The following is a 26,756-nucleotide window of genomic DNA, read 5'->3' on the forward strand; positions in this document are numbered from 1 at the left end:
GTGAAATGTCGGACTCTACACCTTCTCATTGTACTCATCCTTGTGTGTACAAACTCCCACCTCTGATTTATTAATAAAATTATATACTGCCAATTCAAACAACACAACATGGCACTGTACAGCAGCACATACAACAAAACACCATAAAAACAGTTGAGAATGATTAAAATGACTGGCTCATCCATAAATTTAAGCAGGTGCATAGGCTTGTCTACATAAAAAGGTCTTTAAGAGATGCCTGGAAATAAAAGCAAGGGTGTCTGCTGAACTGAGGGTGTTTGCTGAATCTGCTGGAAGAGTGTTGGTGGCATTAATGCCCACCTTCTAGTGGAGGCCATACCTTTCCCCAAAAAGATGCAGCCCCCAAGATACCCCAACTCTAGCTTTGAAAGGTGAGGGGGCTAATTAATTTCAGCTCTTCTTGCCGCTGGAACTAGCTTCAAAAGGAAAGTTCAGGGAGCCATTGCATCTCTCCCAGCCTTCTCCCCAACCTCTTCAGCTGCCTGGCTACCTTCATTTGGTTGTTGTACACTGTATAGTAATTCTAGATAGTTAAGTAAATTTTTAATTTCCCATAGTTGAAACTAATAAGTTCTCTGCACCTTCAAATAAAGAAAACAACTGTTTCAGAGCTGTATCTGTAGGATATCCTTTGCATTATCCTTTCTTTGAATGTTTTAATGAATGGAAGTACTTTAAATTTTTTAGCATATTTAAGGCATTTTCCATGGAACTTGGACCTGAATGAAAAGTAGCTATGAAATTTCCATGTGCTGAGCTCTCCTCTATATAAACGCACCTCTTCATTAAAAGCGCAAATGTGTTTCTGCCATGTTAAATCTACTTTGTGATACAAAGTTAATTTGTTCAAACACCCAAGTAAAAGAAGAAATAATAGATGTATCCATAATGATTCTCTAATTTGGCTGCATTCCAGCTTCACTTTTAATCATTCCCTCAGTGCTAACTGGGTATTGTTGCGCAGTGTAATTAGGAAGACTTGGATTTTAAATGTAATTAAAATGTGCTGGAATTTTACAATGGTGGCCTGTTTCTAAATTGCTCAACAACTGGGAAAAGAAAAGGAATAATTGGAAGGGTGATACAGAAGGGTGCGTTTTGGAAAAACTGTTAAAGCATTAAACTGTTTAGGAGCTAGTATGCACACATTTGGGTCTGTATCCTAAAATAAGAGGTGCCCAAACCACTTCAGTATTTCTGAGAATGAAAATTATGTTCAGCATCTACTAGTTCATTCCATCAAGGCATCAACTCCCTCGTTGTTCATTCTTCTGGGTATTTTGTTTTAATTGAACTACTCTCATGTCATGAGCATGTGCTCCTTTGCAAGTGGGAATAAAGAACAGATGGAAGTATTTCATCATATTTAACTTCTGCGCTGTTGGAGCAACTGAATGCCGTACAATCTTGGCAAACCTATTGGAATGCAGCATATTACTTCTTAGTTTAAATTATTTTCAACAAAGCCATGAACATATGGCAGAGGAAAAATCACATTTACACATTGTCCCATAACTTGGTCAGAAAAATACAGCGTAATTGTCTTAAGATAACTTTTCGTTCTGCGTCTTAAATATGTCTACAGCCAATTAGGTTAGAACTGCTTCATTTCTTAGAATTTTTAAATGTGGAAATCAGGTCTGGTTAAGAAAAATGCAAAGTAGTATATGAATGACTATATAAGTGTTTTGCGGGAATTTCTAGAAACATTTTACGGCTATTAAAATACATTTCTATGCTGGGGATAGAAATGTATCAACATTCTAACCAGCTATTTTGGTTAATTGCTTTTAGATAGAACCTTCATCTAAACTTTTTAAAGCAACTTATTTATTTATTTATTTATTTATTTTATTTAACTGAGAAGCAGACCAAGCTGACAGCTTCTGGTAGTATTTGTAGTCTAAAATATTACACATGGAGCTTTATTGCCACAATACTTGTACAAATGTGGCATGGCTTTGGATGAAACTGTATATAGTACTATTCATTGAATCCACCCTTTCTGACATAAATTTTGTTCGTTTAATTTCATTTTGTTTGAAAATCATGGATCAGACTTGTTATTTGGCAAATGTTTCCCACTCCCAGTTATTGCAAATTGACCAGGAGCTAAAATATTAAACATCTCAAGTGTATATTTCTCAAAGGTAATTTATTGTTATTTACTTATAATAGGTTAAAAAACTGTAATAAAATACAGCACAAACAAGCAATTAACCAAACTCAGCAATATCAAAGCAGTTGAATCATGCAACAGCAAGATTTACAATTGCACGCTGAAAGCATGCCAGGGCAGAAATGCCTTCAGTTTCTTGTTTTATTTTTTTGGAATATGCATTTTATTGGTTTTAATAACAATAACAACAAACAACTATGAAGTACAATGATGCAATTATACAGTCAAGTTACAGTTTAGCTTGCTTTTGAATTACTTTGCTATGGTATGTAAAGTGTTCTGAGAAAGCTATTTCCCATTTTCTCCAAATAGCAAGACTAACCCCCAGTTTCCAATTAGCAGAGATCTCTTTAGATGTCCATGATTTAGAGGCTTGAAAACATTTGGATTTGGGAAAGAAAATTTTGTTGACCAGAATCAGTAAAAGAATTGACAGCTTTTAGTTTGTCCTCCAAAAGGAAGATAGCCATTTTTATTTTTATTTTGCTTTCAGCAGTGCATTGTGTACTGATATAATGCATAGAGAAACTGTACAGTGGTACCTCGGGTTAAGAACTTAATTCATTCCGGAGGTCCTTTCTTAACCTGAAACTGTTCTTAACCTGAGGTACCACTTTAGCTAATGGGGCCTCCCACTGCTGCCGCGCAATTTCTTTTCTCATCCTGAAGCAAAGTTCTTAACCCAAGGTACTATTTCTGGGTTAGCGGAGTCTGTAACCTGAAGCATCTGTAACCCGAGGTACCACTCTAAATACTTTGGGCACACAATCCATCCAAACTTTGAGCATGATCAAATCTCACTGATTTCAATGGGAGAGTTAAGCTTGTGATTAAATTTCTGTCATTATAGTTTTTGGGACAGAAATATACTTAGCTTGGTTAGATCACAGTCGGCATGTTAACTTCTACATAAAAATCAATCAGCATTGTAAATGCAAATGGAATGTCTTCTATTGCAGCTCTGAATGCAGTGATGGTGAATGGTCTACATCTCTGCCCTCCTATTTTGCTGTGACAGTGAAGGATCAGTCCTCCAGCGATGAGAGCTGGGAGACTCTCCCAGGAAAAGAGGAGCAGGAACCTGAATTGCAGAGTGACAGCAGTGGTGTGGAAGAGGAACATAATGAGTTTGGTTTCCAAGCAGGGTATGTTGTCTTACAGAATGAAGTGTACTACTCAGTAAGAATTATTGATGTATTATGTACACTTTACTGCGATAGGTAAAGGTGATAGTTGCTGCTAAAAGAAAACTAATTATGTACTGTTCCATATGTGATTATTAGCTGAAATAATTCCAGCAGGAAGTATATAATTAGCTTTTGGGAGCCCCATTTTGGATAGGTTTCCGTATGTAACATCAGGTAAGGTTTTCCAAGTAGATGTTGACTTCAATCTCCTCTTCCCTGATTCCCCCCCCCAAAAAAAAAACACAAAACGTTGTGGAGTCTTCATTAGCTCTGCTATACTCTGCATTATCAACAGCTTTGGGGGTCACTGATTTCCTATTTTGTGATCAGTAAGGTTTAGCTGAGATAGAGAAGCAGAACCAATAAGCCTACAGCCTTTCAGCACATTGAATATGTGACATACAGTGTGCAGGCAACAACCAGTTTACGTGCATTTGATGTGTGTTCGTACACAGCATTGAATCAGGAAGTGACCTGAAAATATCACCAAAATGTCACTAAAAGGGCAGAACAGGGTTGGGGTGGAACGCTTTAAACAGGCCCCGCCGATGTGCATGGGCATCTGGAGCATAACTCCCGTGCAAAGCAAGGATTGCCTGTATCTATAGCTTCAATACACTATGACTCTCCCTTACCATGAAAAGCAGCATCTGCTTACTCCGGCGTAGTTTATTTTTGTAGATATGTCAAGTGTGCCCAGTCCAATCTTCCATGATTTTGTCAAGTTGAAGTGTTACGGGTAATGAAGACTCCAGAAAGTGACATCTCCTAGGGGTTGGTGGGGTGTGATTGTCAAGCAGCAAATTCAGCTTTGGTTTAGTTCTATTCAAGTGCATAGTTGGTGACTTGAACGCTGCAGTTTGTTACTAATATAATCATTATATGGAATGCGCCGAGTTTACTGGACACCAGTTGAAGGGTATGGGATGGTACACAATGATGTCACTGTTACAGAGTGTTCTCTTTGTGTGCTAAATCCTTTTTATGCATTTACAGATACTGTTCTTGCTCTGTGCCTCAGTAACTTACAAGTACAGGGCCTACTCCAGGATGCAGTCAGCTTTATATATCATTGTTGAAGTGGCTGTTCTCTCCGTTTTACTTGCTTTATAATTTATGAACTGTCAAAAATGTCAAGGTAACAAGTAACTCGGAATTTTTGTAAGCAAGAGAGCACTTAGAAAATGATCACATAAGAGAGAAACCAGCTGTTTCTGTTTTGGTGCAGAGACGACCATTCCAACATACATTTCCTCTATCTGCATTCTGAAGTGTTACAGTCTCAATAAAGCTGTGCCACATAGCTTTTTGTCTCGCATATTTATTTATTTTTATCACCCAGCTGCAAGGTGAGCTGGTAAGATTAGAGCAATAAGGGCTGCAGGCAATAAGAGTAGTTTTAGTGCTAATAAATAACATTAGTATATCCACTGATACATCCACAGCTAAAACATTAATGTGGCCTCATTCTGCTCCTAATTTAGTATGGTATCACTAAAATCTGTGTGTTATCTTACCTTATTAAACTTGTTTATTCTCAGGAAAGCCAGTAATGATGGATGTAAGATAAATTTATCTAATTCAGTAGTTTCATTGTGAAAGCACAGTTTAAAGGGCCGTTCAGGAATTTAAATCTTTTTAGGACAACCATGAATCATACTAAAACTGGCTTTTGCCCTACGTTGACTTGTTTCTGCATTTTTTACTGGGGAAATCAAAAGGGAGTCTCGAACAAAAAGCCTGTGATATCAAATTGTAAGAAAAATTATATATGGTGAAATGGGTTTTTTCCATTGTTGTTACCTTGCTGGGTTACAATTTGGCCATAGCAGAAAGGTTATGTTAATAGAAGCGTCATTGATTATGTGATTTTTGCAGGTGCATGTGCTGCATTACATATTCAATACCAAGGTGTAAATTTGTTATATAAAGGTGTAAATTTGTTATATAAAATACTTGAAAACCTCAAAGTGGGCTTTTGTTGCTGCAATAAAGCTGCTTAGACCACTCCCTCCAGTTCTTCACTTCTGCTAGACAGAACATATATTAAATATTTTGGTCGATGCTTTCCTTTCTGGTTAGATTTAAGAGCATGTAGAATTCTTGCTCTGATAAAACTGTCACGTTTTCTTAGAGCTGTGCCAGTTGTCATGCTTGTGTACAACCAGTTGCACAGAGCTTGAGAATTCATTAGCAGGGATTCTAATGACCTTTCCGCTTAAGTCAGTCACTTTTGGGGAACTGGACTAGAGCAGGAGGAATGTCTTGTTGCAAATAAGTAGTGAAGAATCGTGTGATTCATTCTAAAACATTTGGTTGAGATTTTTTTTTTGTAAATGGAAAGAAAAATATAGTTAAGACCATAATTTTGTCCACCTACACAATAAAGCAATTGAAAAGGAAATTGTTTTACTTGCATGCTAATGACCTTTTTCATGTCACATGACTACAATATAACAAATCGTGACTCTTACAGAGTTATTTAGATAAGAGGTACGTGTGTTCTTGAATACATAGTGCTGACAGTTTTTAAATAGCAGCTAACTTTAAATTATTCCCTCTCCCTATTTTCACACACAAAAATATGAAGGTCTTGTAAATCATTTGATATTGTTGACCTTTATATAAAGACAGCAGGCTGATCAGTAAGCAAGATAAGTTTCAGTTGCAGCTAATTTAGCCAGAATTAGTCTCATGTAGGTTTATAAACTCTGCTTTATTTGGCCTTTTTTATCGTCAAGAAGAGAATTGCTCAAGCTTCACATTTCAAGCTAAAAGAAACACACACACAGCTTGGGTTGTTTTGTTTTGTGTTAAGACAGATAGGGAAGCAAAGGGTTATATCTAATTGTATTTCTTTGCTGACAGAAGACTTTTTGATCCAGTGGAGACTTCTGTGAGTTAAAAGGTGAGAGGAAAGTGATTTTCACAAACTCCTGCTTTCTCCTACAGTCCCTTGAGTGTGTGCAGGTTGCTGCAGAGGGAAGGAAGAATATGTGAAAATGCTCTCCCCTCTCTTTTCGCTAATGGAAGCCTGTGCTGAAATCAAAGAGTTTTTCATCAGTGAAGGGACACTATTAGATGCAGGGTTGTATAAGCCCACAATGTGTCATTGTCTTTTCACACAGAAGGATCAAGAGCAGGAACTCTACAAAGAGCAGGTAATAGTTCTACTAAGGCCCTCCACAGTCACTCAGTACAAGTAGTAGAGTTGCGTAGCCACTTGTGTAGTGCTGATTGAGTCTGCCTCCTCATTCTAACACACGGTGTCAGATTCTCAGGAGTTTGAGGCTCATTCCTTGTGCAGTAGGTCAGTAGAAAAGGTGAAAAAAGCTGTACCCATTTAAGTGTCCTAATCATAAGTGCATTACTTTGTGCAGGTTTGCTCCTTTTGTACTATATAATTTGCTTTTTAGTATAATAATGTTCTTAGTGGATGTTTCCACTTCCACAATTCATAGAAGCATAGATTTGTAGAGTTGGAAGGGACCCTAAGGATCATCTAGTCTAACCCCTGCAGTGCAGGACTATGCAGCTGTCCCATACGGGAATTGAACCTGCAACCCTGGTATTATCAGCACCATGCTCTAACCAGCTGAACTATCCAGGCTCAATTCCAAAAGGGATATTTTCTGACTACTATCAATATTTATGAAAAATAAATTTAATATCGCTAGAAATTACAGCTCTGATTAAGACATTCCTCTGCTCTTGTTATTAGCCAGCTGCTTTAACTTGTCCTACTCACTTCTCTGACTATCTGCCTTCCAAATGATCCAATTACAGCCTACCTTCATGATTTGCATTTTGTGAAGATGGCAGATGTATTCCTCTCCAGAGCAAGATCACTAATTTTCAGTTACAATAAAACCTTTGTCTTGTATTCTGGTTATAAAATGGGGAAAACAGTATCATTCAATAATTATGCAAGGATGAACGTTCAATAAACACAGTGGAGTTTTTTTTTTAAAAAATGATTCATTTAGTAAATTTATATTCTGCCCTTCCTCCCATGGGAGCCCTGGACAGCAACCACCAAAGTAATAAAACAATTAAAAATGGAGTAAAAACATTTTAAAGTATTTTTTTTAAAAAATCTAAAAGCACGTTAAACTCATTATTGTGCTATAGCAGTAGGAGAATACAAAATTGAACTATAGATTCGTGAATGGACTTGACAAAGAGAGTAGTAGGGTGGTATCTTCCCTGCACAATGTGCTAGGACTTTGGCTCACATCACCAGAGCAGTTTATGCAGACATTAGATCTTTATTATTCATATGTATATAGTTGCTCCCTCTCAATTTTTAAAATAGAAATAATGGTATTTTAGCTATTGTTGTTGAATCGTTACTTAATAGGATATGCTGCTTTCTATGGAAAACGGCTGCCAGGTTTTGTTTGCTAGCAGCTGGGACATAATATGAGCATTCACCAATGAAGAGCGCACTCTGTACACTTGCTTACATGTAGTTTTACTTTCATTTTGTATAGCTTTTCTCATTTTTGTATAAAGGGAACAGACTACCCTAGAGGACGGCGAAATTCCTTGGTTGCAGTATCATGAAGAAATTGAAAGCAGCAGCGATGAGGAAAATGACCAAGTGAGCCATTTTGTGCATCCTGGCTTTTTCATGTTGGATGGAAACAACAATCTGGAAGATGATTCAAGTATGAGTGAAGATCTAGACGTGGAATGGAGGTACTTTACTACGTGCTGATGCTTATTTGAGACATTCACCACTCACATGTTGCCTGCATTAAAATCAACTGAGAAATGGCATAGTAAACGTTCTGCTGTAACAGGTTAACTTAACTACTGAAATGTATTATGAACATTGGGTCTCAGCAACTGGTGGGTCTCTGAATCAAATTCAACATAGAGAAAGGTTCTGCTAGCTCCCCAATTGCTATCTAGCACTGTGATTTCCCTCCTTCCTCTGTGTAAATTAAAATGTGTGGGGTTGAGGGAGGGAGTTTGGAGAGTTGCATGATGAAGGGAGGGGAGGGTTAATCCAAACTTAATTCTACTGTGTTTTATGCTCATTTAGTATGGGATGTAAAACTGGTCTGAGACCGTAATAAAATTTAGATATATAATGAGGCAAGTCATGCTTATACACTGTATGTCCATGTCAAAAAGGAAGGCCTGTTAGCGTGTTGGGCCATTGCTAAGGATTGACCTCACATGCCACCTGTTTCCTTCGCATACATGGAGGACTTACTGGCAAGGCCAATTGTGAAAAGGGGGAATATTTGGTCTGCCACTCGCTAACTGATTACCATAGTAAAAATCCTGTAGCTGCAGATATTTTTGTTTCAGGTAGGTAGTCATGTTGGTCTGATGCAGTCGGGGGGGGGGGGTTTTAAAAGTTGTCCAGTAGCACCTTAGAGGCCAACTCTGAAGTGTGCATGCACAAAAAAGCTTATACCCAGAACAAACTTAGTTGGTCTCTAAGATGGTACTGGACAATTTTTTTAATTTTTTAAAAATATATTTTTGTGTTTACTTTCTGCATGACTGCTCAGCTCTAGTTCCCACCTAAGTGTTCATTAGCACAACTTAAAAGAAAAATCCAAGAAAAACCTCTGAAAGCTCAGTCCTGAAGACTACATTTTCACTTATTCCTCCCAGAGGAACTATAGTCACCCTAAAAGAGCCAACGCTTTTTGACTCAAAGATAAGAAATTTCGGCTGTTAAGGTACCGTATTGAAAGTACTGCTAATCAGGTTGATTTTGTGTCGCATTCATCTTCTAAGATCCCCAGGCCAAGCCTGTGGAATGGTTGTATTTCCTGGCAGCAGCAGCAGCAGGTTTCTTTGTGTGGTTCATTTTTCAGTCTGAGAACTTATTATCTGAAGTTCTAGAACATGAGAGGCAAATGTATGCAGCCCCTTGTAACAGCCTAATTTTTTTGGGGGGGGGGATATGGTATCTAATTGCAATTGAGAACATAAATCCTGCTTTTCCCCTAGGCTGCTTGATGAATTTGGTGATGGCTTGGGTGTTGCTCAAGCCATTTCTTATGTGGATCCCCAGTTCCTTACATATATGGCCCTGGAAGAACGACTGGCACAGGCTATGGAGGTAATGCAATACTTTTCTAAGTTTTCATTTTAAGATTAGTTAAACTGAGGGAAAACATAGCTCAGCTACATTTATAGTAGCGCGAACATCCACTGTGGATTAGGCTTTTTCATATTTATCGCATCTGTGAGGAAGCTCACAAGAAGCACCTGAGTGCAGTAGCACTGTCCCCACAGTGACGCCAAGCAATTGGTACTCCTAGGCACATTGGCTCTGACAGTGGAGGCAGAACATAGGCCCCTATCCCCAAAATAGAGCGGTGGCAAAAAGGCTCAGCCCTCAGGAGGTAGGCTGCAAATGGTGTAAGGAATTTGGACTTCTCTTTAGGAAAGGGAGTATAAAGATATCTGCATTAGCTTTATTTTGCTCTTCGATTTTGCTCTGATTAAAACAGGATTTTTCTGTTCAACGTGTGCTATACGAGCATTGAGCGTACTGCATTGTCTTAAATGCAGTGTTAAAACATTGGCAATATTTCTATCTATAATGTATATGTTGCTGGATATTTCAGTTTTGTTCATTCACCCTTGTAGCATGGGAATACTCCCCCTGGTTTAAGTCAAGGGACTCAGCTAGGTTGGTAAAGAAAAAGCGTAATACAGTGGTGCCTTGCAAGACGAAAAGAATCCGTTCTGTGATTCTCTTCGTCTAGCGGTTTTTTCGTCTTGCGAAGCAAGCCCATTGACGGATTAGCGCTATTAGCGGCTTTTAGCGGCTTATCGGATCAGCTGATAAGCGGCTTAGCGGCTTAGAAAAAGGGGGGGAAGGGGAAAAAACCCGCAGGAACTCGCAAGACATTTTCGTCTTGCGAAGCAAGCCCATAGGAAATTCGTTTTGCGAAGCACCTCCAAAACGGAAAACTCTTTCGTCTAGCGAGTTTTCCGTCTTGCGAGGCATTCGTCTTGCGGGGCACCACTGTATATGCATTGTATATGCGATATAACACTTTGGCACCGGATGGTGCCGTGGAGTCCTGTCTTTCCCTACCAGATTTCCCTGTATGAGTTTACGATGCATTTAACTGAATCACTTCTTTGACGTGTCTAGATCCAGCCAAGGTTTTTTTTTTTTAAAAAAAAAAATTATATTTGTATAGCATCTTATACATGGCTGCCATTAGTCTCCCATTTAAGGGACTGGCCACCTCGCCCAGGTTCAGCAGTACTGTGACATCTGATCCAAACCACTCATTGGTTTCTGCTTTAAGTCAAGTTTTTGTTTGTATGTTTTTAAAGCCAAGCTGGTAAAAGTTGATGGTTATTGCTACTTTGGAAAGAGGTTTAGTTCTTCTATAGAACATAGAGAAGGGCAAGGGCTCTCCCTGATTTAGGAGCTGGAAAGGAAGGTGAAAGATTTCCATGCAGTTGCATTGTGCTTTGCAGGCGTTTGGGGCACCTCTGGAGGTCAGCATCATGTCACAAGGTCCCTGCCTCACCTGTTGTAGGGTCAGGGGAAGGGGAAGGGTTGGTGACCTTGGGGTGGTGTGTAGATAGTGTGGATGATCCTTTAGTATTACCAAAGTATTATCAGAGTATACAGAGATAGCCCTTGGTATGAAATTTTTGGCACCTGCTGTTCAGTATAACAGTTTCTCTAGTTTGTTCTGTATTTAAGTTCAATATTATGTAGGAGATCAGTTTCAAGCTTTTGGATATGGGTAAATTCAGCTATTTCCTAAGTTAGTTTTTGAAATAACTACATTTTATTGTGATAAGTACCGGAACAGGCCATATGATCACAAGTAATTTAGATCCAAGTTCATAGAGGTCATTGAACACTTGGAATCTTAACGTAATGAGAAATATAATAAACCTCTGCTTTTTAGTGAACAAGGAAGGTTGAAAAGTCCTCCTCCCAAACCTAACCCAATTCTATTTATTTTGGCTAATAATTTTTCAGCCACCTGTTGTAACAATTGTGAACCTGATAGTTTCTTGGATCTTTTCCATTATAGCCTGGGAAAGTATTTTGGATATGTTTGAACTAGAGAATTCTGTCACAACCCCTTGAACAGCATAGGGAGCATATAATACATGCAATTGTAATGCATATAATACTAATCTGTAATATATCCACATGTTCCATGCATTTCCTGAAATTGGGTCTGCATGCTCTGCTATTAATGCCACTTTATTGACATTTTTGCCAGTTGCCTTTTGGATTCTCTCTGCTCAGGAAAATTAAATTAGGAATTGCCGGAGTTGTATGTTGTTGCGTTGTTAAAATAGCAATGTTTAGTAGTCTAAATGAATAATGCAGATTTAGGTTTTCAAAAATGTAGATTCAGAATTTGGACATGTGGTCAACTATTGGAGAAATGAAATGGTAGAGGGTAGAGCAAAGAGCATCAAGGTTGCATATAGACCAGTCCTGAGCTTTTGGGCTCAGGTTTGCTCAATATTCAAATAAATAAATCATTGTGCCTGTCACTGCTGGAATTATCCTGCACATCCTTTTTTCCTCCCCCCCCCCTTCTTCTCCTGCCTCAAGACGCTAGATAGTTCTGTGCTTTCCCTGTTGAGTTCATGAATAAACGGAAAACACATTTTTCTGGCTAATGTCTGAAGTGGGGGAGAAAGCACTTTGACTTCTGAATGCATAATTGGAAAAGCTGTTGAGATGTAGGTTTTCCATTTAGGAAAATGGGATGAACTCCAGTCAGTTATATATAATACTGGCCTGGGGAAAACTAATTTCTTGGAGTTAAGACCTTCAGTTTCTATGCAACTTTTTGAAGCATAACTTATGTTGAGGGTTGAGAGACAGCCACACCCGTAGATGACAGAAAATATTTATGGATTTGAACCTTGTCTCTAATACCACTGTACCACACTAGCTTTGCTAAAGATCAGGGCACCAGTAAGCTCAGGGAAGTGTGACAAGTCCCTTGTTGGTATTGCTACCTGGGACAGGCTTATTGGTAGTATTGGTAGCAAGAACCTGGCAGCAGTTGTGGTGGACCCTGGCAGTTGCCCTAAGGTATCACATGCTGATACTCATTTCCTTAGACATTTTTGATATTTTCTTTTGTAGAATAATGGCAAACTTTTTTGTTCACACATACAATTTTTATTACATGTTGAGGGACCGCAGAAATCAACAATAGTTTTAAATAAATATACTTAATATTCTTTAAAAACAGGATAGTGATATTTTAATATGTAATTGTTATTACAGTATCATAAATGAAACTTGTGTTCCCAACTTCAGTTGAATAAATTATACATTTCAAAGTACATGTCAGTAACTTTTTACACAGAAAAAAGAGAGTTTGCGTGCTTATGTATGTGTGTGGGTAGTATATGCATGTGTTCTGTCTTGCTTTGGTCTCACAGGATTTCATTGTGTATAAAAATAAGTTGTGTGATTCCTTGTTAATAAATAAGTTCTCCATTTTATTTTATTTAAAAGCAAGCCATTTGTCCAAGACTTCTGTGTACAGTGGTGCCTCGCAAGACGAAATTAATTCGTTCCGCAAGTTTTTTCTTCTTGCGAGTTTTTCGTCTTGCGATGCACGGTTTCCCATAGGAATGCATTGAAAATCAATTAATGCGTTCCTATGGAAACCGATTTCAGACCAGGTCCGGGGACAATCTGTCTCCCGACCTCTTCTGAAGGCTGGGGGGGCGAAAGTCTTTGCTCCCCCCCCCCCACGGCAGCATTTTAAAATCGCCCCGGACAGCGGAGGACTTCTCCGCTGTCCGGGGCGATTTAAAAGCCCTCCCGGGAAGGCAGCCAGGGGGGACAAAGATTTTCGCCCCCCGCCAGCCTTCCCCTCTTTTGAAGCAAAGGGCGGAGGGAAGAAGATCGCTTCTCCCCTTTGCCGCCCCTTGCTTCAAAAGGGGTCCGGGGGGAGAGAGAGGAAGGCGCGCGCCTTTCCCTCTGTCCCCTCTTTTGAAGCAAGGGGCGGCAACGGGGAGAAGATCGCTTCTCCCCTTTGCCGCCCCTTGCTTCAAGAGGGGTCCGGGGAGAGAGAGGAAGGCGTGTGCCTTTCCCTCTGTCCCCTCTTTTGAAGCAAGGGGTGGCAACGGGGAGAAGATCGCTTCTCCGCGTTGCCGCCCCTTGCTTCAAAAGAGGTCCGGGGAGAAAGGGGAAGACGCCAGCATTTTAAAACACCTCGGGACAGCGGGGGATTTCTCCGCTGTCCGGGGCGAATTTAAAATGCTGGCGGGCGGCAGCAAACCCTTCGCTGCCGCCCGCCAGCATTTTAAAAAACCTCGGGACAAAGGAGAAGTCCCCCGCTGTCCCGGGGTTTTTTTAAATGCTGCTGGGCGGCAGCGCTGCCGCCCGGCAGCATTTTAAAATCGCCCCGGACAGCGGAGAAGTCCTCCGCTGTCCCGGGGTTTTTAAAAAACCTCTCCGCCCCCCGCCAGGCTTCGGAGCAGCCTTCCGAAGCCTGGCGGCGGGAGGAGGTCCGAGGACAGTGGGCAAGACGCCCTGTCCCGGAGATTTCCCTATGGGCTTTCGTCTTGCGAAGGAAGCCCATAGGGAAATTCGTTTTGCGAAGCGTCTCCAAAACGGAAAACCCTTTAGTCTAGCGGGTTTTCCGTCTTGCGAGGCGTTCGTCTTGCGGGGTACCACTGTATTTCTTTCAATATTTTATTTCATATCTGTTATAAAAAGAGAAAAGTTTGTGATTCTAACAACTCTTTTTAGAAGATAGTTCAGTTTCTTGAACTTTGTTCTAAAAGGAAAATTCAGAACTGACTTTGAGCATTGTGTTATCAACATTTAGGTGAATTCCTTTAAAACACTATACTCTTGAAATAAGTAGCTTGGAGAAGTTGTTTTCAAGTGGCGAAAACATACTAGTCAACAGTACCCTGTTTCAGTTGAATGTTTTATTCCTTTGTCAATATATTTATTTCAACACGTTTAAACAAAGATTCTTTTTCTATGTGCTGCATTTAAATAACATGCTTAGTGTTTCTTTATCAGAGAGGAGCTGTGCAAGAATTTAACATTATAGCTATAATAACTGTACCAGAAACAGCCATTAGTTTACATAGGAACTGAAATGTTTTGAAATTTCACTCCTTAGCTACTTTAGTTTGGGGGTACGTATTTTTAAAGAATGCTTTACTCCTCTTCATCACTAAACTAAATCTTTTCAAATAACAAGCATGTTCATATAAACGACTTACCAGTGTCCACAGGTACTTGCAATTTCTGATTCCCTCCATTCCATCTATGCAGATGATGTACTTAATATGGAAGAGTGCCAGCATTTTTATTTTCTATTTTCTTCTGAATCAGTGAGTCATTGCCTTCCTGTAAGATTCAGTGACCTTTCCAAGAACATTACAGTGCACAAGAGCCTTTGCATGTAAGATTTGGAGTCGCAGGTAGTCTAATTTCCTGGAAAAGGCAGAATGTAAAATGTTGATGCCATACCATAGTTGGTACTTGTCATTTTGCGGCAGTTTTGGCTGTGGATTTATTTATTTATTTAGATTTATTTAGCTGCTTTGAATACTTTTGAATACTTCTTACATTCCTAAGTTATCTAGAAATGGTATTGGGTGTATTCTACCCTCATCAACAGAACTTTTATTTAAGTTAAATATAGTTCTGGTGCCCTGCTGATGTGTTTTATGTTGAAAGTGTGCGCTGCACGTCCTATACCAGCAGTTCACAAACTTCATTCAGATAGTCTGTGGCAAATATATGAATTTGTGGTTGAAGATGGGAGACGTCACATCCATCACACTGAATATTTGTAGTCATTTGAATTGTGCATTTATTCATTCATTCATTTCCTTTCATTGTATTATGATTTGAATTCTGTGGAATTACAGTTGCTACAATGGACAGGAAAATGATATAAGTGGTCTGCCAAGAACTTCAGCAATTTTCAAGTGGTCCATAGGGGAAAAAGTTGGGGAACCACTGAGTTAAACTAAATACTGAAATTGTGTTGCAAAGCAATTGTAAAGGGAAAAGTAAGCAAGTGTTTATTATAGTATAACATCGAATTGTTTTATTCCTCCTTTAAGTTTAAGATGGCACCCTTACTGCAAAGATTATTGCCTCCTTTCTTTAACTCTTTTAGATGTTTAGAAGATTAATCTTCCAAATCATTGAAGTAACTTTGTCATCATGCTTATGTAGTTAAACTTACCGTATTTTTCGCCCTATAGGACGCACTTTTTCCCCTCCAAAAATGAAGGGGAAATGTGTGTGCATCCTTTGGGGCGAATGCAGGCTTTCACTGAAGCCTGGAGAGTGAGAGGGGTCGGTGCGCACCGACCTCTCTCGCTCTCCAGGCTTCAGGAGAGCCCCAGCGCCAGCCCCACAAGGTCGGGGGACAGAGGGAGGCGGAACGCCGCCATCCAGCTGTCTCCCGAAGTGGTTTGGAGGCCACAAGCTCCGGGGACAGCGGGGAGACGCAGCGCGTCTCCCTGCTGTCCCCAGACCTGATCTCAAGGCGGGCGGTGGGGAGAAGAAGAGCGCTTCTCCCCGCTGCCTGCCCCACAAGCTCCAGGGACAGCTGGGAGACGCAGCGCGTCTCCCTGCTGTCCCCAGACCTGATCTCAAGGCGGGCGGTGGGGAGAAGAGCGCTTCTCCCCGCTGCCTGCCCCACAAGCTCCAGGGACAGCTGGGAGACGCGCTGCGTCTTCCTGCTGTCCCCGGACCTGATCTCAAGGCGGGCGGCGGGGAGAAGAGTGCTTCTCCCCGCTGCCTGCCCCACAAGCTCCAGGGACAGCTGGGAGACGCAGCAAGTCTCCCCGCTGTCCCCGGACCGGATCTCAAGGCGGGCAGCGCGTCTTCCTGCTGTCCCCGGACCTGATCTCAAGGCGGGCGGTGGGGAGAAGAGCGCTTTTCCCCGCTGCCTGCCCCACAAGCTCCAGGGACAGCTGGGAGACGCAGCGCGTCTTCCTGCTGTCCCTGGACCTGATCTCAAGGCGGGCGGTGGGGAGAAGAGCGCTTCTCCCCGCTGCCTGCCCCACAAGCTCCAGGGACAGCTGGGAGACGCAGCAAGTCTCCCCGCTGTCCCCGGACCTGATCTCAAGGCGCCTGGGGGGGGGATAAAATTTTTTTCTTTATTTCCCCCCAAAAAAACTTGATGCGTCCTATGGGCCGAAAAATACGGTAATCTTTTAGATTTGTTTGTGTGTTATTAACAAATCTAGAATGATGGGAAACATAAGTGTGGCATCTCCAAGCAGCTGATTCTGCATTTTTTACTGTTTGCAATACATTATTCTCATTGTGAATAACCTTTCTGTGTTGGCTTGCTAGTGGAAAGGCTGGGGGAGAACATGCCCTGTAGGTCAAGGTGGAAGGGTTGGTGACTGCATGTCACAACATCTCATTACATGTTTTGCGCCTTCTTTGAAAACAGTGGAATTTTGTGCAGTGAAGTTGGAGTTAGAAAAGATAAACATGAAATCAGAGGAAATATAACGGACAGGCTCTTCTCTAAGTATAAATTAGTTAGAATAGTTCATAATTTTCTCATATTTTGACAACCTCAATTTTGAAAATTCAGAACTCTGCTACAAGCAGAGGCAGCTGCTAATAATAATAATTAATAGTAAGAAAAGTAGGTAGAGAATGATGTTACTGAGAAATATTTGTATTGCCTGGTGGATTAATGGTATGAAGTTCTATCAGATATTTGCACAACTACAAGCAGAATAGTAGTTTTACTACAACAGCAGAATTTGTCTCAATTATTTCTTATCTTCTAGGGCACAATTGTCAGCTGCCCTAGGTTTCAGAAACACTTGTGATTCACAACACTTGTGCACCAGACTTGGTTATACCCATTCAATAATGCAAGGGGGGGGGGGGAGAGGATCAATAACAGCCATAAGGTAAAGGTACCCCTGCCCGTACGGGCCAGTTGTGTCTGACTCTGGGGTTGCGCACCCATCTCGCTTAAGAGGCCGGTGGCCAGCGTGACGAAGCTGCTCTGGCGAGCCAGCACCAGCGCAGCACACGGAAACGCCGTTTACCTTCCCGCTATAAAGCGGTACCTATTTATCTACTTGCACTTAAGGGTGCTTTCGAACTGCTAGGTGGGCAGGAGCTGGGACCGAAAGATGGGAGCTCACCCCGCCGCGGGGATTTGAACTGCCGACCATGTGATCGGCAAGTCCTAGGCGCTGAGGTTTTACCCACAGCACCACCCGCATCCCAATAACAGCCATAGAAACATCCAAAAGCAAAAAGGCAGGTGCACAAATGAATGTGGTTGCAAATGTGTTTTGAGGAAAAATTTCATCAAGAGAAGTGTTTAAAGCTTCTTAAAACCTGTATCAAGCAGTTTTTAGTACAGCTTACCTTAAGTGGCCGACAGGTTTCTGAAAGCACAACGTAGGTCCTTTGCTACAGTTGTTACTCTTCCTGAGAACAAATAACCAAACCATGTTTGGCACAAATCTGAATATTAGAGTTGTATGCTTAACATAATACTAGTGGTGTTGGCTCCAAAAGCTTGTTTGGTTAGCCTTTAACTCACTAAGAAGCTGTGGGCAACTCACTATCCTCTCAGCCCCATATCTACAATATGAAGAGCTTGGCCTGCCCTACGTAGCTGTTGTGGGGATTGCAGAAGACATGTATGTGGAACATTTTGAGCACTCAAAATCCACAATATAAATGCAAAGTACTATATTTGTTTTCATTTCCTGAGTAAGTGAACATATTTTCTCTCAGACTTTCTAACAGTTTCCCTTTTAAAATATATTAAGTTAAAACAACAGCAAGTAGTCTAATGGAATAAATATGTATTAAAAGAATACGTAGATTTAGATATTCCTATGATCTATTTTTTATTGAATAACTGCAAAGTTCTTTGTAAATGATGAATAATAATGCCATTCTAGTATTTTTCTGGGGAAGTAATGTAAATTTATGGACCTTTTCACTAAGCACTGTGACGCAGTGTTGAAGGTGAAATTTGGCCTCTGTTCACCAAAATGACCATGCATAATCAATCAGAACTTAATTGGAACTACAGATGTAGTCTAAGCAGTTAGACCCCAGAGCAAAAATGTACTGCATTCTTCTGGTTATGGAAAGGGGTTTGGTTATCTTGGCCACATACCCAATGAAGTTTACATACGAAATCTTGTTTAAATAATAATAGCCTTTGTGTGGGTGAGTTTCTCAATTTTTAGACAATATCTTGATGTAATATTGAACAAAGGCATCTTCAAAGTGTGTGGCGCCACAGGCAAGTTCCTAATTCTGCAGCCCAATTGAACCACCTGATCACCTATCTGCAGCTCATTCTGTATGTGCAAACCAGTACATGGCATCTGGTTTCCATTTTCCTAAGAGATTATACTGCATGTAACCACTGATTCCCCCCCTGAGCACCATGGACACTCCATTTTGGGGAGAAGGACAGCATAGCAAAGTTGTGACAAAGGAAGATGTAGCTGCCAGCTAAAGTAGGGCAAGGCATGAAGAGGGAAGCATATGTTTTAGAAGCATGACTAACCTGCTCCATAGCAGCATTAAACTATGCAAACCACTATTGTAACTGAAAATTGAACTGGTAACAACTGTGATTGGTTGAAATGAGAGACTAATCTATGATAGCGCCATGCTGTTACTAAGGCAATCAAGCCTGGACCGCTCTCCTCTGCTGAAGTAAAAGATGACAGATGGTTCATCCACTTTAGTAATATAGATTCATGTTCATTAAGGAGTAAATTTTATTCTTTAATTAATTCTCAGAGATTAATATTTACAACCAGATCTCTCATACGTATTATATCAATTTAGCATTTCTGAGGGGAAATGTAGAAGCATGTCAATTTGTACCCATCCTTTTCTACAGTTGTTGAGCTTCATGCAACCCTTTTAAATGGATTTTTTTAAAGGAATAATTTATATCTGTCTTATGCATAACAGAAATGGCTTCTTATGCATCTTTTTAGACCGCTCTGGCACATTTAGAGTCCCTCGCAATTGATGTTGAGCAGGCCCATCCACCAGCTAGTAAGGAGAGCATAGACTGTCTGCCACAGATTATTATAACAGAAGATCACAATGGTAAGCATAAATGAGGCAACTCTGGTCAAATTCTGATTAAAATAATGGTGGCTTGTGGTTTTTTTTCTTTTTCCTTTGCAAGCTTTAGCATGGCAGTATCTGACCTGCAATTAGAACTAGAGGCTAGTTTCAAAAGCTTTATGCTTAGAAGCTTATATTTCTAATTGTGCCACCTTAATCTTTGAGATCTCCTAGGTTTTGAAAGTGCAGGCTGATATGTACTTTGTTTCCCTAAGCTGTAGGTCAGGAGCAGTGCTGTGCTATCTGCTGCAGTGAGTATATCAAAGAAGAAATTGTAACAGAACTTCCATGTCATCACTTCTTTCATAAGCCCTGCATAACACTTTGGTTGCAAAAGGTGTGTATTTGCATTGAAATCTAACAAATTCCTTTAAAACTCGCAATTTCTGTGAAACATTGACTATACTCGGTGGACATGGATTTCTTCCTACTTGCTTTCAGTTGTACTTTGAGAAGATGCCAAACAAACATAATAATTCTCTTTTTTGAAGTTAGATTTAAATGTATAGCTACAAGTGCATTGTTTTATCCAGTCTATTTACATGAATATGTTCAGTGCCATGTTAATTATTTTTAAAATGCTTCATTGACTAGAGATCCAATTGTTCTTGTGTTTAAAGGCAGAAAAGCTCTGCTGGTAGTGGTTGTCAGACTTCAATTTAGTATTGAAAGAATATAAAGATCAACTCAATTGGATCCTAGGCATTTGTTTTCAGTAGCTGAACTGAACCTAAGTAACAGTCCTTCCACACACAAGTTCACTCCTGGTTAGCTTTCTTTCTTTCAGCAGCCTAATTACCGTATTTTTCGTCCCATAGGACGCACGTAGTTTTTTGGGGGGGAAATAAAGGGGGGAAATTCCCTTTATTTCCCCCCCAAAAGCAGGTCGGGGAAACAGAACCAGGTCGAGGAACAGCGGGATGACGGTGCTGCGCCTCCCTGCTGTCCCCCGAGCTTGTGGGGCTGGCCGATTTCTGCCCCGCGCAAGGGGCGCTCTGCATCAGGGCGCCCCCCCTGCAGGGCGGCAGGCTGCTATCCGCAGCGTGGGGAGCCCTGCGGGGAACTCCTGCAAGGCTCCCCACGCTGCGGATGTCTGCCTGGCGTGGGGGGCGCTCTGCTTCAGGGCGCCCCGCCCGCCGGGCGGGCGGCAGGCTGCTATCCGCAGCCTAGACATCCCTGCTGGACCTCCTGTAGGGCTGCCTAGGCTGCGGGTGTGTTCCTGAAGCCTGGAGAGCGAGAGAGGTCGGTGCGCACCGACCCCTCTCGCTCTCCAGGCTTCAGTGAAAGCCTGCATTCGCCCCATAGGACGCACCGAGATTTCCCCTTCATTTTTGGAGGGGGAAAAGTGCGTCCTATAGGGCGAAAAAGACGGTAAGGTGGGAAAGTAGTGTGTCTGTGTTTGCTATTGTTAAACAGTTGGGAATCAGCAGTCCTTGCTGGTCTACAGCAAGTTCCTCAGAGACCTACGAGTAGATCCCAGATCATCACCCCCAAATTTTCTGGAATATTTGCAAATTTAACAGCTTTACTAAAAAGTTTGATTACAGTGAAACACAGGTTAGAGATAATTGTTTTAGTAATGTTTTAGGCCTTTTCTATTGGAAAATTTGACTATATTATATTTGTGATTTGACCATAACAAATTCCTGAGATTTCAACGTTTGCTGTGGCAACAAGTGTTAACTTAACCTGCCCTCATCAAGACACTAGTCCAGGGGGAGGGGAGGGTAGTGAGTGCAGTGTTGCATATAGATTGGCTTTCTGCAATTAGAATTTAGCTTTCTGAAATGAATTTTGCCTATTTCACATAGTAGTGAACTTTAAACAAAAAATCTAGTGTTCAATATTTTAAGAAGGTTCCTATCACAAGTAATACCACATTTTGTCATTTTATGTTCGATGTTTCACTACCTCTACCAAAGGCAGTCTCCCGATTTGCTTATTCCAGAGAAATCCCTCTGAAATTGGCATGACACCTAAGAAGCAGGTACACAGAGACTGGTCTTAGGTTAGCAAACTGGCTGCTTTGCTCACTCAGGGTTCACACACGCAAATCTGTGTTTATTTGAGGTGTTGTATTTTGGCATTCTTGCGTACCTTGCCTTCTTGTAGCTGCCTTGCAACTGATCGATGGCCTTTTCTTTCATCTAGTCCGGAACGTGTCCTGTATGCCGCCATGTGCTTGCGCCTGTGCTTCCAGAGCCATCTATTCCCACAGTTACCTTCCTGCCTGATCGTGATTCTACTCCTTCAGTCCACAGTACATCAGGAACACAATAAAATGAACATCTGAAAAGAGAGTTTGAACCATCAAATTTTACTGTAAATTTCTCCTGTTTAATTACAATGTGAAATTGGTTTATATGTAAGTATATATATATAAATATAAATATATATTAAAAACACTTTAAAGTATACTAGTTTAGAAAGAGAATGTATGACCATTCTAAATGGTTTAGAAACCATTTAGAGCTAGAATTATCAGACTAAAAGGAGTAAAAGCTTGCACTAGTTTTCCTCAGTAAAACATGTCGCTGTTAACTAATGTCTAATGCTTATATTAAATTTGTCTTAAGGAATGATCATTATTAATGTGGCACTTGTGTTCAAGGTAATGCAACTGCAGTGCAGTTGGAGCTTACAGATGTTATGCATATAACCTGTTTTACATTATATAATAATTGAGGCTTGGGTTGTTTCTTTTTGTTGAAAAATAGTGCCACTTGATTACTTTGTACATAGCTCTTTCATATTTGCATCAAATGTGAAGACGTTCTGTGATCACAGCAGTAGTATACTTTGGTTTCACTGGAAATAAAAAAGCATAATAACTCAACTTCCCTGTGATTTCATAATAGCATGTGTGCTTGTGAGCGTTTCTCTAACCAGTACCCAGAACTGATAGTTGGGCAGCTTTATGGAGTTCATAAAGGTAAAGGGACCCCTGACCATTAGGTCCAGTCATGGATGACTCTGGGGTTGCGGCGCTCATCTCGCTTTATTGGCCAAGGGAGCCAGCGTACAGCTTCCGGGTCATGTGGCCAGCATGACTAAGCTGCTTCTGGCGAACCAGAGCAGCGCACAGAAACGCCGTTTAGCTTCCCGCCGGAGCGGTACCTATTTATCTACTTGCACTTTGATGTGCTTTTGAACTGGTAGGTTGGCAGGAGCAGGGACCGAGCAACGGGAGCTCACCCCATCGCGGGGATTCGAACCGCCGACCTTCAGATTGGCAAGTCCTAGGGCTCTGTGCTTTAACCCACAGAACCACCCGCGTCCCTTTATGGAGTTCATAATCTGACACAATTTGACATGCCTGTGGTAGAAACTGAGGGCACATCAGACTATAGAAAACCTGTGGGAGCTGGGTGCTTTCATTATATCAGCTGTTGGAATTTAGATAGGCAAATTTTAGTGGCCAGGTTGAGAGGTTATAAAGGGGTCATACTGCCTGCAAAGCTAATGAAATACAATGGAAAGAAAGAACTCCGATTCTTGTTAGTAGGACACCTAAGGTACAATGCATTACATTACATTACATTACATTACATTACATTACATTACATTACATTACATTACATTACATTACATCTTCAAAATTTTCTGCTGACTTCATTATTAATATTTTTATTATTTTAAAATTGTGTGTACAGTAGGGTGAGCTGCTGGGTTACACACTATCCACTCACTAACTGTTCTCTTTATACATTGTACAATACATCCAAATCCCATGATACTGATGGCTGGGGAAATTATGCAAGTCTCCAACACCGAAGTGTCTGCAGATGTATTATTTTACTGTAAGAGACTGTGAAACAGACGCATCCCGGGTTCTTCTACCCAGCTCTTATTTAATTTACCATAATATGAAAAAAGATTTTGCGCTTATACATGAATGATCTGTTAACAGCTACATTTTTTTTAACAGTTGTCAGAGTATATTCTTCACTTGTCCTGTAAGAACAGATTTTGCAGCAGTGCTTTAGCACTGTAAGAAATAGCAGGGATGGGGGGAAGAGAATAATTCCACACTTCACCCACAAAAATGTCAGCTCACAGTTTCTAGAACAGAAGGGAAATAACAGCTGGACTCTGTTTGGAAAGGGTGTAGGACTAATTATTTAAGCTCCCATAGCATCCTTGCACTGTTGCTCTCTTCCTCCCCCCCCCCCCCCCGCCACATCGCTGAAGCTGTATGCAGCCTAGCCAGTTTGTCAGGTTTAAAGAACAGGAAATTATGTTCTCAAGTCACCTAGCAATAGACAGATGCTTTCATTCCTCCCTTCTACAAAACTAGGTAAAAATGCCTGGGCTGAGGCTTTGGCAAGAAGAAACATCATTATCACGCTGGTACATGAGGGGAGTGCCCTTTTTTCCCCCAAGGGTGGATTGTCCCCCACCCCAATGATCTAAATCAATCTGCCTTGGCAAACAGAGCATTCCTCTTCGTTACCATCATTATAAAGAAGGCTTTTGCTGCCCAAAAGTCCAATTTAAATAACCTCTTAAATCAAAATTTTCATGCTGAAATACATGTTTCCTGAAAAAGATGAATACTTTAAGAAACCAGAGGCCTTCCTCATTGGAATATTAGGTTCTGAACTGACCAAGAAAGATGTAAAGGTATTTTTGTATGCCACAACTGCTGCTCGAATTCTAATAGCCAAAAAGTGGAAAACACAAGAATTACCAACTGTGGAAGAATGGCAGATGAAGATGATGGACTTTATGGAGCTAGCTGATCTCACTGGGAGAATCCGTGACCAGAAAGGAGGAATACCAAGAAGATTGGAAGAAATTTAAAGACTATTTGAATAAATATTGTAATATTAAAGATTAGAAGTTACTTGAAAGTACTAAATAGATCTAGGTTTAAATTAGGATTTAAATAAATAAATGAGATATAGAATGTTAAGAAAAGTTAAGAAATTCGATTATAAGAAAATTGTTTTCTGAATAATGATATTGGAAAACTGCTACATTTAGTTACAAGGAAATTCAAATGGAAGAGATTAGAGGAAGTCAAGCAATATGCTTATGATGTTGGAAGTTTAATTAATTAATTTTTACTGTCTATGTGTTTGTGGTTATATCTTTCGTTACTATTCGTTATATTTGTTTTAATTCTTTTTTCTCTTTTATTTTTGTTCCATTGGTTTTATAGTATGTGTTGTATTTGTATGAAACATAATAAATATTATGGGGGGGGGGGAAGATGCATACTTTAATTGAAACTGTTTTGTACAACCTCGGAGCATAATCCAGAACTTTTGGCCATGCATCTCACAAAGCTTCTGCACTGCAAACTATAGAGAGACGTGAGACTTTTTTCTGTTTAGCACTCTCAACCCGTGCAAGGATACACAAGAAAGGGCCTGTTAGTGGCTTCCCATTTGTGGAATGCTCTCCCCAGAGAGGTTTGACTGGCACCTTCATCATACATTTTTAGCCACCAGGCAAAAGCGTTAGCCAGGTCTTTGGCTAATTAATACTCTACAGCCTTTTAAATGTGTCTGTGGGGAGTTGGGGTTATTGTTTTGCTGTTTTGTTTTAATTATTTACTTGTTTTTATCCTGTACTTTATTCTGTGAACCACCCTGAGATCTTATGATGAAGGGTGGTATATAAATCTAATAATTATTATTATTAATAATAATACAGCAGAATATCACTGCAATCCTGGGCATACCTTTTGGAAGCAAGCCTTGTTGGAAAGCAAGACAGCTAGTAAATGTCTACCTTGTTAAGTATATGAACCGCCCTGAGACCCCTGGGTATAGGGCGGTATATAAATTAAATAATAATAGTAAATAATAAGTCATAACTATTGTTAACTGCAAAGCTAACAATAGAGAGCATAAAATAGGGGCACAAGCTAAGATACTTTTTCTTTCATCCTGGTGAGATAAAGAAGGCATTTCCTGGATTCTGTTCCCCAAGATGAATTTCTAGTCATACCATGCAATAGGTTCTAGGCCTGATTCCCAGCTACAAGCTAAAGTAGAGCAAGTTTTTTGCCCAATCTAGGCCCATATAGTGAACGCTTATTTCAAATATAACCATTGCATACCTCTTTACATTTTGGAAGGCAAGGAGACTTGAGGCCTGTTTCAGTGCAACTGTTTTCATTGCATCTTGTCAGCCACCTCTTCAAGATTAGTCCTGTGGGCAGGAATTCAAGATCCAGGGGTTCTTGTCAAACAATCTGTATGAATGACATATCCCATTACAATGACGTTGTGTATATATTTCAGTGAAATCTCCCAAGTGTTATGTCTCGGAGGCAAAATGTGGTAAGGAATGATCCAGTTAATCCATAAAGTGCTTTTAAATATCCATTTAGTTTTGGACATGTGAAGAAATGAGTAAAAAAGCTAAACAAACAGTGATGTGTCTTGTTAATGGGACAAGTTGGCAAGAGCCTCTTTAGATCTTACGTACGGGGACAATTTGGTGGTGGGTTCTGTGTCGCTAGATAACACGGCTGGTATATAAAAAGAACCATGCTGGTCCAAAAGCCACAGTAGGGCAATACCTTTATTAGGATCAACTGCAATGCCACAAAGTACAAGTTGTAAATTAACTGTCAAAGGTCTTGTAAGGTAAAGGTAAAGGGACCCCTGACCATTAGGTCCAGTCGTGGCCGACTCTGGGGTCGCGTCCGACTCTGGGGTCACAGCGCTCATCTCGCTTTATTGGCCGAGGGAGCCAGTGTACAGCTTCCGGGTCATGTGGCCAGCATGACTAAGCCGCTTCTGGTGAACCAGAGCAGCGCACGGAAACGCCGTTTACCTTCCCGCCGTTTACCTTACCTATTTATCTACTTGCACTTTGACGTGCTTTCGAACTGCTAGGTTGGCAGGAGCAGGGACCAAACAATGGGAGCTCATACTGTCACAGGGATTCGAACCGCCGACCTGATTGGTAAGTCCTAGGCTCTGTGGTTTATCCCACAGCACCACCCGCGTCCCACAAAGGTCTTGTAGCAACCTACATTTGCTGAATGCTTTTGCAGGATACAATCTCAAATCTTTTAAGCTTTTTAATATATATATGATCTTATTCACCTTACTGCAAATATTCAATATTCAGTTATAACAACGGAATAGAACTTTAAAAGCAGCGTTGCACTCAATGGTAAGCAAAAGTGAAAATACATAATCCTCTCCACATAAACCGAGGGCCTAATATTGTCCTGTAGGGGGCTTCCAATAAATAGACTTTTCTGCACATTGGAATTGGATTTCAT

General features: G+C 40.7%; 1 protein-coding gene across 7 annotated transcripts in view; it reads left to right on the plus strand.

Annotated features, from left to right (window-relative positions):
* Positions 1-22,343, plus strand: part of PJA2 (praja ring finger ubiquitin ligase 2) — a 40,346-nt gene extending 18,003 nt beyond the window's left edge. For all 7 annotated transcript variants that reach the window (XM_083464495.1, XM_083464493.1, XM_083464498.1 and 4 more), the window contains 6 exons: positions 3,160-3,345; positions 7,903-8,088; positions 9,364-9,475; positions 19,372-19,486; positions 19,723-19,844; positions 21,659-22,343. In XM_083464495.1, the coding sequence (XP_083320621.1) occupies positions 3,160-3,345; positions 7,903-8,088; positions 9,364-9,475; positions 19,372-19,486; positions 19,723-19,844; positions 21,659-21,787 (850 nt within the window). In that variant the 3' untranslated portion in view covers positions 21,788-22,343. The remainder of the gene's footprint in view (positions 1-3,159; positions 3,346-7,902; positions 8,089-9,363; positions 9,476-19,371; positions 19,487-19,722; positions 19,845-21,658) is intronic.
* The last annotated feature ends 4,413 nt before the right edge of the window (positions 22,344-26,756 follow it).

This window comes from Podarcis liolepis, assembly GCF_965112155.1.
Source record: "Podarcis liolepis genome assembly, chromosome: 11".
Taxonomy (NCBI): domain Eukaryota; kingdom Metazoa; phylum Chordata; class Lepidosauria; order Squamata; family Lacertidae; genus Podarcis; species Podarcis liolepis.